A 14,422-nucleotide genomic window follows, 5' to 3' on the forward strand; every position below is an offset into this window, starting at 1 on the left:
CATTTGACGAGTAGTACCCAAAAATATTTGAAATGTTGATTTTTTTATAACAGTGCTATCCGTTATATGTTAAAAGAACTTACCATACATTCCTTAGTGACAATGATTGAAATTGATCTAAATGTTTTTACTGACAAGTTAGCACTGATTTTGTTATATTTTGATGCCATTGCATTTTTTTATTGATTTTTTCTACATTACTAAAATGCCCTTTTTAATTTTTATTTTTGATAACTTTAAAAAAAAAAATAACTGCTTCTTTTATCAGCTGAAACAACTTTTCCGAGCAGAGGCAACTTTTCCTGGAGAACATTAGAGGAAAGTCACCAGACTGTTTTGTAATTAGGTTTTCCACTCAAAGAGAAGTCATCTGAGAGTCTTTTTTTTTAAGTTGTCATGTGCTGGGAAGCTTTTTTTTTTGGTCACGTTATCAGATCAAATGCAACAGAAAAATCAGAAGCAGAGGATCTACATGGAGTTATTCCAAGTCAGGGATCGATTGTCCAACAGCATTTTGAACTTTGAGCAAAACTGGGAACAAGATAACTGAAAGTGTATCTGTTTAAATCAATTCTGCTCAGACTTCTTGTTGTCAATTCGCTGCATTCATGAAATAGCAAAAAAAAAAAAAAAACGAAAGAAAATTACTCAATCAAAACATTTATCTGGTTTCATAAAGGAAGAAAAAAACACAAGAAACATTTGTAATTTTCAGAAATATATTCTATAGATGATGTCAGAGATGAAATGTCTAAAGCGTAGGTCCCAAAGAAAGAGAACGTTTTTCATCAATAGAGACAAACGAACAAAAAATAACATTTTTTCTCATCAATGTACATGTAAACCAAGATTTGCTCTTGAGCCACAGTGGTTTTTATATATATATATATATATATATATATATATATATATATATATATATATATATATATATATATATATATATAGAACTGGCCGAGGTGGGTGTGACAATCAAATGGCGATGCCCTTTGTTTTCCCAAACTGCCTTCCGGACAACATCCGTCATTTGCAAAAAAATAAAAAATTAAAATAAAATGAAAAAAACCCTTTGAAACGAGAGCGTTCTTTGGGAGTCTCTTCTTGGAGTTGTGAATGTTTGCGGAGGTTTTGGCAGAGCACGTCTCTCTCTCTCTAAAATGCAGTCCGTAAGTGCTGAATCGTGTTGAAAAATATCAAATGCTTCTCAGCGTCAAAGTCTTTTTGTAAATCGTTCGGCCGGCGGCAGAGGCTGGAGAAAAGCCTCCACCGCGTCCGGGAGGTTTCGTCTTAAAAGTCCCTCCAGTGTTCTTCTGTTGTGCAAATACAATTTTCTTTTTTTTTTCTTTTTTTTTCCTTTACATAGACAAGCAGGCATGCTGACTCAAACCATGCAAAAGAGTTAAAGTTGGTGCGAGCAGACAGCAAAAAACAACAATGAAAAACAAAAACCTTACTTAGGTTTCTACAAAAAATAAAAATAAAATAAAAAATACTTGAGAGAAGCCAAATTAAACAGATAACAAGTGGAATGTATCGTTAGGCTGGAAAAACATCAAATCAACTTCTAATCTTACAGGTTTATAAAATGATATCAGCTTAAACATGATGGGCGTCTTTAAATTACAGCTGAAACCACATTTGTTTGAACTGTAGAAAAACCCATTTTCCCCTCATCGTTTGACATTAAATCAGCCTAAACTTTTCTTGTTTTAGGTTAGGATTTTTAAATAACAAGCTAAATGCCAGAAATAATCAAATATTTTGTTTAATTTTCTCAAAATTGAAACGCTTGGACACGAGTCGGGTTCAAGCTTTGGATGTAATTGGAGGGAACATCTCAAAAATCCTCGAGCGACCTCAACAGGTCCACTAAATATCAGGACATTTTTGTTCATTTCAAAATTCAAGCTAATAAAAATCAGTGTTGTTATTCCGGCATTCAGCAAATATAAGAAATTTAAAACAGAACAATTAGTCTGATTTAATGCCCAATGGTGAGAAAAAAAACCCGGCAACGTTTCCTTTCTTTTTTTTTTTTCAATCCAGTGTACGTAAACGTCCGGTTAAAGCTGCGGCAAGTCGGTTTCTCCTTCTTCGCCGTTTTGAGCCGCAGGGAGCTACGTGAAAACGGCCTCGAAACGTCTGGTGAACATCGTCCCATGMGCGGGAGGAGGATGAACTGATGAGGCAACGAAGTGATGAAACGCATCAAAGTCGACTGCGGTGCCGTGCTGCGATTCGGCCAGAGGGCCGCTTGAAAAACAGTGCAGTCGATGACGAGTTCAATACGCTGTTTGTACACCGTACTAGGTTTTTTTTGCTCACAATATCATAGCTGTCATAAGGTAAGAGTACATTTATAAAGTTTCCATATACAAATCTCCTATAAACAGTACATGTTATAAATACATAGTTGATGAAAATGCTGAAAAAGGCTTCGGGAGCCGTAGAAAGAAAGAAAGAAAGAAAGGAAGGAAGAAAGGAAGTGTTGCTCCTCGTTTTCCATAAATACAAGAAAGAATAAACGACAACAGCACTGAAAGTACATGAACGCAGCCCTATATCTATCCAGAAAAAAAAACAAAATGGAGGAAAACAAAACATGACGAAACCTATGCATGAAAAAAACAAGATGTTAGAAAAATAATCTTGCACGATAAAAAAAAAGAAAAGAAAAGTGGACTCGCTGAACCGAACATGTTTCTGATATCATAAAATCGACGACATCGATGCGGAAACTCAAACACGTAGATACAAAACCGACAATACTTGGATTACGGTCAAAATATATTCAGTTAAATATACACGACTGGTGTGAAGCTCACATTAAGGTAGTTGCCAACCTTTCGATCAGCACGCGTTAAGAAGAAACGCTCACCTGATCCGAGGCGGATTAAATCAGTAAACGTTGGACCGGGTATTGGGAGCTTTGCCACCCCCCTCTATGGTACCATGTTGGCCTGCCAGAGCTCCGAAAGGCACCGCTTTACATGATGCAATACTTTAAAAACAGACAAAAGACCATAAGGAACCAATAAGAGTGCTTTGATTGGTCAAATAACTTCAGGAAAAGCGTATTTCAAACTTGATTTGGGGGGAATTTTTCATATTAACTTTTTTTTTTTTTTTTTTTTGCCGTGTGGGCAGATGCCCAGGGTGGCTAAAGAAGTGGGGTGGAGCACCAAATGTAAAAAAAAAACATACAAAGAAAGAACTGAAAAAGTTTTCTATTGCTTTTGTTCATTGTTTTGTGGTTACAAACATTGAAATTATCTTTATTAATTGTAAGAATGCAACCAAATTTATGATGGTGTTCATTTAATCGCGAACTGATACAATTTGCTTGTGTAATTTAAGACTAATTAAAAAAACAAAACAAAACTCCAGACAATTTTTTTGTCCCCTAACTGGCATCATAATGCATACCATAGAGGGTTAAAGGGCCAATACGTGAAATGTTGCATGTCGACTCGCCCTTTCCAGATAAGAGAACGGTAAAAATGCAAACTCATGCTTTGGCTTTTTTTTTTTCTTCCTTTTTTCTTGCTCGCCTTTCTCTTTTGGGCAACATTCGTTAAAATCTGCTTAAAATGCATGCTCTGCAAATTGTTCTGCAAAAAGCGCTGACTCTTAAAGGGAGGCTACATCAAAGGCTAAACTGCTGTGAGAGTTTGCGATCCGATTCCTTTTCTCTGTGTTTGCACCGTTGTCTAAAGAAGCTGGCAACTACCTTTTTACAAACCGGTTTCTTTCTCTCTCTCTCTCTCTCTTTTTTAAACTTTTTTACAGAAAAATAGATCCATCAAAAAAGTAAAGTAACTCTTCAAGAGAGGCCGTTGGAGACATAAATGCCGTCTCAGTCACTTTCTAGTAAACATGCTGAAAGATTGTTAGCTTTTTTTTTCGTCGTTCCCCGCCTCATTCCCCCCGTCTCCTTCCTCGCACCAATTCCTCGGTGGGAGAAATGGTTAAACTTAAGGCAATCTTTTTCCTGAACAATCCTGAAAACTGGCGGACCCCCTCCACCCCCCACCTCTCCAAGGCACTCCTCTCACTCGTCAAYCTTTGACGGCAGGCTGCTCCGGCGAGGCGACCGTCTCAGCCGTCAAAATCTTTTGCAAAAGCCTTCCTCGAACGACGGCGAATCCACAGTGAGCGCGGCACGATAAAAAAAAAAAGAAGTCCTCCCAGATGCCGCGGCGTTCCCCTTGTTTAGTGGGGAACGAAGTTAAGAGAAGAGAAACAAACACCCTACTAACCCCGCAACCCTCCCACCCCAAATCCCTCCCGAGCTGCTCCAGGACGGTCGGGATCGTCCGCTGTCCCTGCTTTCTCGACTGAATGCGGTCAGAGAGGGCAGCTGCGCAAAGCACCGAGTGTGACGGCACGCCTTTCCTTTCTGCAATAAGATCTGACCTCGACCCCCCCGCCCCCTGCCGTGATCGCACAGTCGGCCACTGTGGGCCGACACCAAGGTGCGAAGACTGACAGAAAAAACAATGAGTGTCTCTAAACGAGTGCTGCTAAGCAACGCCGTTAAGTTTTGTTATTTTATTTTTTTTCCTCCCATTTCAGTTCAGTCCTCCGTCTTCTGATTGGCTCCCTACACTGAGGCTGAGCCCGCCCCCTTCCCCCTCCCTCGTTTTAGACCGAGGGATCGCCAGTCAAGGTGACTGACGTGGTGAGTGGGGTCAGGGGCGACTAAATGAAGGGGTCAGCCGAGGCTCTTCTCCGGAGAGGTCAATGGCAACACTGCAACGCCCTGACGCCTGCCTCGGTTACAGCGGAGCCTCCTCCTCCATGGGCTCCTCCTCCGCCCTGCTGGGAGAGAAAAAAGTCAGAAAATATGCCTATATGCAGATGATCTCACGCTCTTCATCAAATTCATACACTGACCAAAATACAGAATTTAAATGTGTTTTAAGTCAGAAAATACGCTTCTATGCAGATGATCTTACGCTTTTCATCAAATTCAAACATTGGCCAAGATGTAGAATTTAAACAAGCGTGACAAGGACAGTAACTTCAGAAGGCGCTGCATGTTTAATGTTTAGATGATAAGACACAAATTCTACAAAAGTCCAACTAAAAACTATAAACATATTTTGTGATTTTCAAAGGTTGTATTAAAAAAAACAATTAGAGGAATTTGTCTGCTTAGCTCTCTCAGGAAGTTGCACCTTTGATCCATGGTGTTGGTGTTGGCGACGGACAGAGACGCCATGGCGCTGACGGCCTCAGCCTCCTCCGAGTCGCCTCGCTTGGCCTCCAGCAGAGAGAGCCCCAGCCGTGACGAGTAGCGATGCACCGAGCACCAGTACTTACCTGACACGGAAGGGGAGGACAGGACAAAATAAGAAACAGCGGGGAACGTGTCCCCGTGTGTGTACACTCTGGTGAAAGTCAATGTATAAAGAATGACCAAAGAATAGTGCTGTTCTAGCAACTATACAGTTGTAACACACAGTTAAAAATATGAAAATCTTTCCCACTCTATAACCTGAACCTTTAAAAGTCCTACAAACTACTTCCATGTCTGTGCTTTCTAATTCTCCACTCAGAGTGAGACCTCTCTCCATCAGCAGCAGAGAACCATGTGTGTGATCCTCCGTGTTTTGCAGCTAAAGAACATCTGTGTGTTTCCTGTGGTGGCACTGTGTGTGTGTGTGTGTGTTTACGTGACCGAACTCACTGTGAGTCTCTATGACTTTCTCCAGAGAGCGCACGGCGTTGGGGTTGGGCCTCTGCTCCAGGACAGCCTTTGGAAGCGGATCCAGCTGCACGTGACAAAAACACACAGAGCATGGAGACATGAGGATGGAAACATGAGGATGGACCGGGTTTCCACCAGGGGTCAGTCTGGACAGGAAAAGCACAAGAGAAAACAGGGCTTCGTCCATTCCCAGCAAACTCCCACTGTTCTGTTTACTCCTAAAATGGTGCTCCAGAAATAAATTGACACTGCATGTTCAGTAACATGTGACTATTAGCTTTCCAGCTAGGAAGATTTTTTTTTAAATCTGTTAATGCATTCGTAGTAGCACGTATAAACAAAGTGTTCAAATTTTTCCATACCAGATTTTTTTTCTCACTTTCTTTTCTAAAAATGAAATTACAAATGACAAAAAAAGTGTTTCCTGAGATGGAGTGTTAGTGCCAGGCTGTGTTTAGTTATGATGATTATCATAACTAGTCCAGAATAAATACGCAATTTTACTAGAACATCTTAAAATGATAAGAAAGTTGCTTTGATATGAAAAAAGCTTGAACTGTTTTTTGTTTTTTTTAGTAGTTTGACCCTTATGTTTCGTCACACAGAGTCGACCTGAATTCAAAGTCCAAATAAATAGAAGCAGTAAAATAAGATGGTGTCTCTGGAGAGCATGGAGAGCATTGGAGGACAAAAAAAATAGATCCAGATTTTCCAGAAATCAACTCTTCAAAAACCAAGAATGCAATTAATCTGTAAAACTGATCTGTCCAGACACTGTTCAGAATCAAAACTTGATGCTACATTTTGGAAATTCTCACCTCCTGTCCGAGCAGGGCAGCCACGCAGGCCTCAGAGGCGTCACAGATGGCGGTGAGGTCGTGACCTCCCTCCAACGCCAGGACCACCCGGCCTCCAGCGAGGGTCATCAGCTGTCTGGTCAGATACCCAAAACCTGAGCGGTCAGAACCCATCAGTCAAATATGTGCATATTGAGGGTTTCTGGAGGGTTCACTAAAATTAAATTAAGACTTTTTAAGACCATCCATCCGTTTTCTTGACACCCTTGTCCCTCAGTGGGGTCGGGAGGGTTGCTGGTGCCCATCTCCAGCTAACGTTCCGGGCGAGAGGCGGGGTACACCCTGGACAGGTCGCCAGTCTTGTCGCAGGGCAACTTTTTAAGACCATAATGAATGGAATTTAAGACCTGTATCTCCATAGAAATGTAGAAACGTTGTCCAGCCAACTGGCAATAAAATTATGCTTACCATGATGGACAAAAAAAAAAAAAAGCCAGCTAGCTGTGTATGTTAGCAGTGAGTTAGCGGTAGCTTCAACTGTCTCGAGTCAAAAAAGAAACTATATAGAAATAGTCCTGTCAAGACAAAATTTAAGGCCAACTTACCTTTTTAAAATATATTTCAGACATTTTCAAGCCTTATATTTACAAACAGTATTTTAAGACTCTTTAAGGGTTTGCAGACACCCAAAAAAAAAATAAAAAGGGATGCGGTTGCACGTTATCCCGCTGGTGGGCAGGTGGTGTTTGAGATAAAAAAAAAATCTTTTGCTCACATTTGGAGGTCAGGGTGTAGCCGCCCAGCGGTGGGGGGTGTCCCTCCACGGCGTCAAAGCCGGAGGAGACCAGCACGATGTCCGGAGCGAACTCGTCGGCTATCGGCATCACCACAGACCTGGAGAGAAGGGTGGGGTTGCGGGGGGGATTACCATTATCAAGCTGCACAGAACACTCTTCAAGGTCAATAATCGAAACAGGAAGCAGTGACGAGGTATTGATTGAGTAAGTTTCAGTTTAAGAAAATTTCGCTTCAAACATCCTGGAACACAGTTTAATGATTATAGAAAGAACCCAAAGCATAAAAATGAGTCAAATCTTCCCAAACGTTACCTGAAGGCAGCCAGGTACTCTGCGTCTCCCATGGGGGGGTCCAGGCCCCCGGTGAAGGCCACGTTGACGTTAAAGCCCACTCCTGGACCGCTCCCCACCTGAACCAAACAGAAAACGGTAACAACCTCCATTATTTTAATGAATAATGAATGTATTTTTTCTTAAGTGTTAAAATAATAAATTAATCTTAAGTAATAAAATGGATAAGTTTGGGGAAAAAACTGCACTGATTAATTAAGAAATGGTTCAGAATAAAACTTTTAAGAAAAGATTTAGTGGGATAATTATACAAAACATTTGCCCAAACGTTCTGCAATTATCTAAAATATCAAACTGAGAAAACGGGAGAAGGTTCTAGTGATAAAATTTTAAATCATTCATAGTTTAGAAAGATTTTCAGTCACCAGAAGAGATTGGAAAACTCACCTCGTCGGGCGCTCCACTTCCTGGAAAAAAGTTGCCATCGTCGTAGCGATGGATAGACACGTAGAGGACATTAGGGTCATCGTAGAAGGCCTGCTGGGTGCCGTTGCCATGGTGAACATCCTTAAGTTCGAGAGATAAAGTGAGCTCGTTCAGTGCCAAACTAGGACTGGGCTAAAACTAAAAGATGCGGTTGCTAAGGAGACTGACCCAGTCCACAATGAGGATCTTGCTGACGCTGAGTCTCTGCTGCAGCAGTTTGGCTGCAATGGCCACCGAGTTGAAGTAGCAGAAGCCCCTGAAACGGCAGTAGAGGCGGGAACCGTCACAAATCCACACACAAACGCACGTCATTGCTCCATTCTCATGTTTACATGGCAACGCTTCGCCTTGTGCGCTTTACATGCAAATAAACCCAGTGGTTAGTGTCGCTGCGCTCCCTGCTGCTGTTTGTGTGGGGTGTGTGGTGACGGCTGTGACCTTACATGGGGGTGCTTTCCTCGGCGTGGTGTCCAGGAGGGCGGACCACCGCAAAACCGTTCTGGGAAGAAAGACGAAGGTTTGTTAACGGCAGCAGAACTGATCAACACAAATAGATAAAAACCTGCTGCAGAGGAATTCACATCCCACATTCAGTCAAGCTCCAGCCACAACATTCTAGATTTTTTATAGGCTTTCATGTGCCTGATCAAAGTTTTTTTTTTTTTTTTGGAATTCTATTTTTTTTCTTTCCTATCCTATTTATTATCCCCCCACTCCCAAAAAACCAGGTAACTATGGCATGAATGAAAAAATCAAATTYAACAAATCAATAACCAGAGGTAAACATTTTTTGTTATTCTGAATCACAAAAGAAACAACAAAACATTGGTGCTAAACATTATTTGCAAAACTTTCCTCRCTTCAACTGATTTATTTAAAAGTTCAAAAGTTAATGTTTTATTTCACTGTCAAGATTATTCCATGAACCGGGAACCATTAACTGAAATGCATCTTTCCATCTTCACCGTTCAAATGTATTGAAAATCAAGCTGTGGACGGTAAGAACCGTTTACCTTTAGCTCTCCGGTTGCCACTTTGAGGACCAGCTCCACGACGGAGCCGACGGCGAGTCGCGCCGCACTGGACGAGTGGACCTCGTTCCAGATGGTGTCGCTGTCCACCTGAAACGCCAGCAAGCACGTCAGACACGCCTGTGTGGGGGAGGGGGTAACTTACGGGAGACGAATTAGGGAAACGCTCGTTTATGACTGACCCCCACTCCTCCGCACGGCAGCCGAACGAACATGGGCGTTATGGAACCTGTCGATCAGGGAGGAAACGTCGGATTAGCTGGAAACGGCAGCGGATTCCTCCTGGTTTTAATGAACAGAGTGAAACTTACAGTCGAGTTTCTGCCGGAGTGGGTTGGTCCCGTACAGCAGGACGTGGGCTTCGGAGTGGACCGTCTGCAGCTCCTCCAGAGTGGCCTTCCTCCCACGGATACACTAAGCAAAACACACGCGGTCAGACGGAGCGGCAATCGCGGTCCGGTCGTCAAGCAGAGTCGGCTTTCCGGGCTCACCTCGCACTGAGCTCGGAGTCCGGTCTCCTGCAGCCGGGACCAGATGCTCTGGATGCGCCCGGCATGCTCCGGATGGCTGTTGGTGTTTCCGCACATGCACTGGTGCTTCTGCATCAGGGAGTCGTACACCAGGCCTGAGGAGAAGCAAAACTCTCCGTTCTGAATGCCGAGCAGTTTCAAAGGCTTTCCAAGTCAACTTGAAATTCAGGCGTTTTCCAGGATTTCAAGGATTCGATCAGATCTGCTGACCTGTGGTGAAGCGAGGCTTGGCGGGAGGATCCTGTGTGGGGACGCTGATGGGGAAGGACGACGCCGAGGCCGGAGATGACTGCGCCCTGGACAGGGGTCTGTGTCCGGGGAAGGACATGGTCATGCCGGCGGCCTCCATGGACGCCTGGTAGTTCCTCAGCTGGTGGATCCGCTGCTGCTCCAACAGCAAAGCCTGCTGCTCGCGTGGCGACGAGTAAGACAAAAACAGATGTTAACAAGTTTTAATGGACTTACGCATGCGATTAATCAAGTTTAACTTTTTAATGTTAATCACACCAACTATTTCGACCTAAACGCCTCTCTCCCACCGACTGTTACCTAGTTCACAGCAGAGTTACACTGTCTTGTACTGCGGTCGGCAATGCAGAGTCGCAAATTTGAGAGAAAAGATGAGTGAGGTGTCAGGCTGGGTTGCTTGGCAGCAAATTTCACTTTAGAAATACATCAAATTCAAATCCCGTCCTCAGTTCCTTTCCTGCATGTCTTTCCTCCCTTCTCTCTACCCACTTCCTGTTGGATTATTGCTAAATAAAGTCCACTAGAACCAAAAACGTCTTTAATAAATACCTCAACGGACGCTTAGATAAAATGAGGTCATGAGATTATTGCAATGATAAATTATCATTCTTTTGAAGCACATTATACTTAGCATTTCTAATTTATGTTTGAAACAAATTAACTTTTTTTAAACCGTCCCGAATATGAAAACCTACAAAACAGAGATGCTTAGTTTGAGACAATAAAAGTTTTTCTTAAACATTTTACATTTCAAGCTTACAAAGTTAACCGTAGTGATGAGAAGTGTGATGAATCTGATAGATTTTTTAAAATAGTTTAACTGTACTACTGTAATTACAACAAACTGCCAACAGATGGCGGCCGAAACAAATGATTTATCTCTGATGTTTTGTCAGGTGGAGGATCCAAAGTGATATTCTGGATGTAAATTCATGCTGTACCTGTCTGAAGAGCAGCTCCTGCTCGCGCTCGCGGTGCTGCTGCAGCGCCTCCTCCTGCAGCTCCTGCAGCTCCTGCAGCTCCTGCGGGTCCGGCGGCTCCTGCTTGATAGTGACCCCCGGCGGTAGGGCCCCGGCGTCCTGGTGCTCCCTCAGCTCCTCCTCCGTCTCCTCTGGGTGGCTCTGGTGCTGCCGCCCCACGGGCGACTCGCCAGGCTTCCCCATCATCTGCGGAAAACGCAAAACAACAGAAAAAAAAAAAAAAAAATCAGTTTCATAATCCAACAAATCCCATCCGGCGCGAATCGAATTGATGAATCATTTCCTTTCTCTGAAGCATTCTGCGTTTAACGAGCTTAATTTGGATTACGCAGTCAGCTCATCTCCAACCTCTCTGTTTCTAATTGGATGTGAGTGGCCTGTGCTGACGGGACACCGGGGCAACATGTCTCGCTGATCAGAGGCATTCCACACTCGGAGTCGCGCCGCTCGTCATCGACTCATCCCGCGCCCCGCTTCACCCCGCCCGCTGATTCACTTTCCACCGACACGGACCAGTCAAAGCCCCCAACGGCTCTCACCCTGCCAGGCTGTGGGGGTGTTTATGATGTGGACCCTTGCAGAGGAAGACAAAGTGGGAAGTTTCAAGCGTGGCCTGCAGGTGTGCGCGCACGTGTGTGTGTGTGTTCCCAGAGCTACAAAGCCCTCGGGTTCTGTGGTTTCATGCCAAGGGGACAGCATTGACGTCAGAGCATTCATTCGCTCTCTGGGCTTCTGTCTGAGTCTCCTTTGCGTCCAAACAGACATGGACATGTCCCCGCTGAGAACCCTGTGCTCCACTTACTCAGTACCGGTTCAAACCCAGGTCCAGTCCCCCTGTCCAAAACCGTCCTCTTTGTCCGGTTCAAACCTAGATCCGGTCCCCCGTTCGGAGCGGCTGCTGTCAGCTGGAGGCGTTATCTTCAGTTTCCTGTCTTTTAAATCTTTGTAAATCTGTGTACATCTATCGGGTTTTTTTAAACTATAGAGTTAGTGTAGAATTCCTCAACGATGTTTCAACTCTCCTTGACGATGAGCTTTTCTGCTTTTTTTTTTTTTTACAAATAAAAATCAGAAAAATGCATATAATTACCCGCTGATGCTGTTTATGAAGGGACGTCCAGAGCAGGGCTGCTGAACCTGCTTCTATTTTGGGCCAAATCAAGATCATAAATGTTCTTAAAGGGCCGGTTGCCCCTTTAAGAAACTTTACGACTTGTCGATATGTGAACATTTTCGCTCGGGCGCTATAGGTATTCCCAGTTTTCTCTCTCCGTAATCATCCGCTTCCCTTTCCTCTGTTTCTACGTGGGTAATGCAAGCCTGCTGTTCTCCACAGACCTCGTTATGAACTGTGATCACAGATCAGAAGAAATATTGCTCCAGACGGAAGCGCTGCTCTGTGATGTTCGACGAGAAATGGCTTCAAATCTGGGCGCGCGACCAAAGAGAAGTTGTAGAGGAATGACTTTTTTAAAATTTTTTATTTAAGTTTCTTCTAAATCTACTGAGCAACGAAGGTATGTTTGGCAACCAAAGTTGATACCTGATATCCTGGCTTTGTTCGCTTCTTATAGGTGAAAACAACAATAAAAACAGCAAACAAATTAAAAAAAGAATTAAAAGTGCATCTGGTTTCAACTGAATAGAGATCTTAAAATAACTACATCGATGCATATTTCATCCGGACTAAATGAAGGCAAATCCACATTTTCCTTAACCACAGAGAAATGTTGAGGTACAAATAATTCCTCGGTGTGCCGGCGGCTTTTCCAGAGGTGTTTGTGTGGAAAGCCGCCGCTGGAGAGCTGGGAAACATCTGCGAGGGAGGGAGACGGAGCGGGGGAGGCGGAGGAGAGGAAATCCCTCGTTTCATCCGCCTACCTCTCTTCGTCTCCTCCGGCGAATCCTCGGCTCTGATAGGTAACAGCCGACAGGAGCGACCAACTGCTCACTTCCTCCCTGCCCATATGAGGCGCGGGCTTCCGCTCCGTTGCCATGGCAGCGAACGGTTAGCTCGCACCGACCACAGTCACAGAAACGTGAATGCGAGCGTTTGCAGATATAAACTCACACACACACACAAACGGGTTGTGCTATACGTGTCGGYCCATACCTGCTTCCACCTACTCACAAACAGAAATACTACAGAGAGGGAGAAGAGGAGGACGCCTCATTGGCTGAGCTGCCTACGCAAAACTACAACACTCCTCCGGCCCTCCGGAGCTGATAATTATCTGTTTATTTCGCYGCAGTGTCACGTCCAGGCGGCCGCCACCAGAGCCGCTTTCACCCCGTTCACTGAATATTTCAAACCCCGCTTTRAGGTCTTTTTTTTGTTTTGKTTTTTTAATACATTCAACATCAACAGCTGACAACAGCGGAGGGGTGGATGTAGGAGAGGAGGAGCGGGTACCTTGTTGAGGTGGAGCTGCTGCTGCTGGAACTGCTGCTTGTGYTTCTCCAGGAACTGCTGGTGCTGCTGCTGCACCACCAGCTGCTGCAGGGCCAGGGCCTGAGCGTGGGCCTGGGCGGCGCTCCCCTGGGGCAGCGGCGCCGACTGGGTCCGCCCCAGGGGCCGGTGCTGCCGCTGCAGCTTGGCCATGGAGGCCGACGACATGGACATGCCGCTGACGCCTGGGGACGAACACACACAGACACACACACACAGTGGGGCTTAGGGATTAGATGAACGGCACAATCTGATCTGAACGTCCCGGTGAGAAATGCTGAACTAGTAAYGCTGAAAGACACTTTTATTGACAGACAACGGATCAGATCTGTTCAGGAAAACAGTCTGGATGACAAAATCTGGGATTATGTCAAGATTCCTGAAGGGAAAAGTTAAATGTTTTTACAGGCTCAACTTCTGATTGTAGTTTAAATATATAAAATACTTAAGGTAGGAAGGAAGGTGGGACAGAAAGATAAGAACAATAACAATGAAGGGGAGTAGGAAGGAGGGAATATAGAAAATATAGAAATAATGAAAGAAGGAAGGAAAGAATATAAAAGGAAGAAAGGAAAGAATATTTTGGCTCTGGAAAAGGTGTTAAGGTCTGTTTTTAGTTTTTCTAGATTGCATTACATTTTACTGTAACAGATGTGGAAAAGGGTTTCCTGCTTTCCTGAGAGATAAATATTCAAATCAACCCGAATGCATTGTTCTACGGAGAAACACAACGGTGGCAGCGTCATGCTGTGGGGATCGGAGCTGACACATACAACCAGAGACTGATTAATCATTTCATTTCGAGGTATCAGAGTAAACGTGTCTGAGTCCCCCCCCCCAGTACTCTTTGGTTCTCCTTGCACTGATTGCCGCTGCCGAACCGGAGGCGAGCGAGCAGATGCACGAGTGAACCCGAACCAGCAGAACCATCTGTGCCGCCATACTGCGGCGGCTCCTCCAGCGCGATCATCCGAGCTCAACGCCATCTCAAGGCGCGGCATGGCGGTGGGGGGGAAAGCTCTAAACCTTAATGGGGGCCGCTAAATGATGCGAGGAGTTTGACTACTGTGCAGATTTGTCCACCGCTGCATCGCCAGGA

At 44.4% G+C, this 14,422-nt stretch overlaps 1 protein-coding gene across 4 annotated transcripts in view; it reads right to left on the reverse strand.

Moving 5' to 3' along the window:
* Positions 1–1,313: 1,313 nt before the first annotated feature.
* Positions 1,314–14,422, reverse strand: part of LOC103474702 (histone deacetylase 4-like) — a 72,793-nt gene continuing 59,684 nt past the window's right edge. For 3 of the 4 annotated variants that reach the window (XM_017310944.1, XM_017310946.1, XM_017310938.1), the window contains 16 exons: positions 13,288–13,508; positions 10,836–11,060; positions 9,856–10,051; positions 9,607–9,740; positions 9,427–9,529; positions 9,298–9,344; positions 9,098–9,205; positions 8,528–8,583; positions 8,253–8,340; positions 8,046–8,165; positions 7,620–7,717; positions 7,286–7,404; positions 6,532–6,665; positions 5,693–5,777; positions 5,181–5,325; positions 1,314–4,821 (listed from right to left, as the gene is read on the reverse strand). In XM_017310944.1, the coding sequence (XP_017166433.1) occupies positions 4,779–4,821; positions 5,181–5,325; positions 5,693–5,777; positions 6,532–6,665; positions 7,286–7,404; positions 7,620–7,717; positions 8,046–8,165; positions 8,253–8,340; positions 8,528–8,583; positions 9,098–9,205; positions 9,298–9,344; positions 9,427–9,529; positions 9,607–9,740; positions 9,856–10,051; positions 10,836–11,060; positions 13,288–13,508 (1,922 nt within the window). In that variant the 3' untranslated portion in view covers positions 1,314–4,778. The remainder of the gene's footprint in view (positions 4,822–5,180; positions 5,326–5,692; positions 5,778–6,531; positions 6,666–7,285; positions 7,405–7,619; positions 7,718–8,045; positions 8,166–8,252; positions 8,341–8,527; positions 8,584–9,097; positions 9,206–9,297; positions 9,345–9,426; positions 9,530–9,606; positions 9,741–9,855; positions 10,052–10,835; positions 11,061–13,287; positions 13,509–14,422) is intronic. The other variant, XM_008425848.2, reaches the window with a different exon arrangement.

Source organism: Poecilia reticulata, linkage group LG2, assembly GCF_000633615.1.
Source record: "Poecilia reticulata strain Guanapo linkage group LG2, Guppy_female_1.0+MT, whole genome shotgun sequence".
NCBI lineage: Eukaryota > Metazoa > Chordata > Actinopteri > Cyprinodontiformes > Poeciliidae > Poecilia > Poecilia reticulata.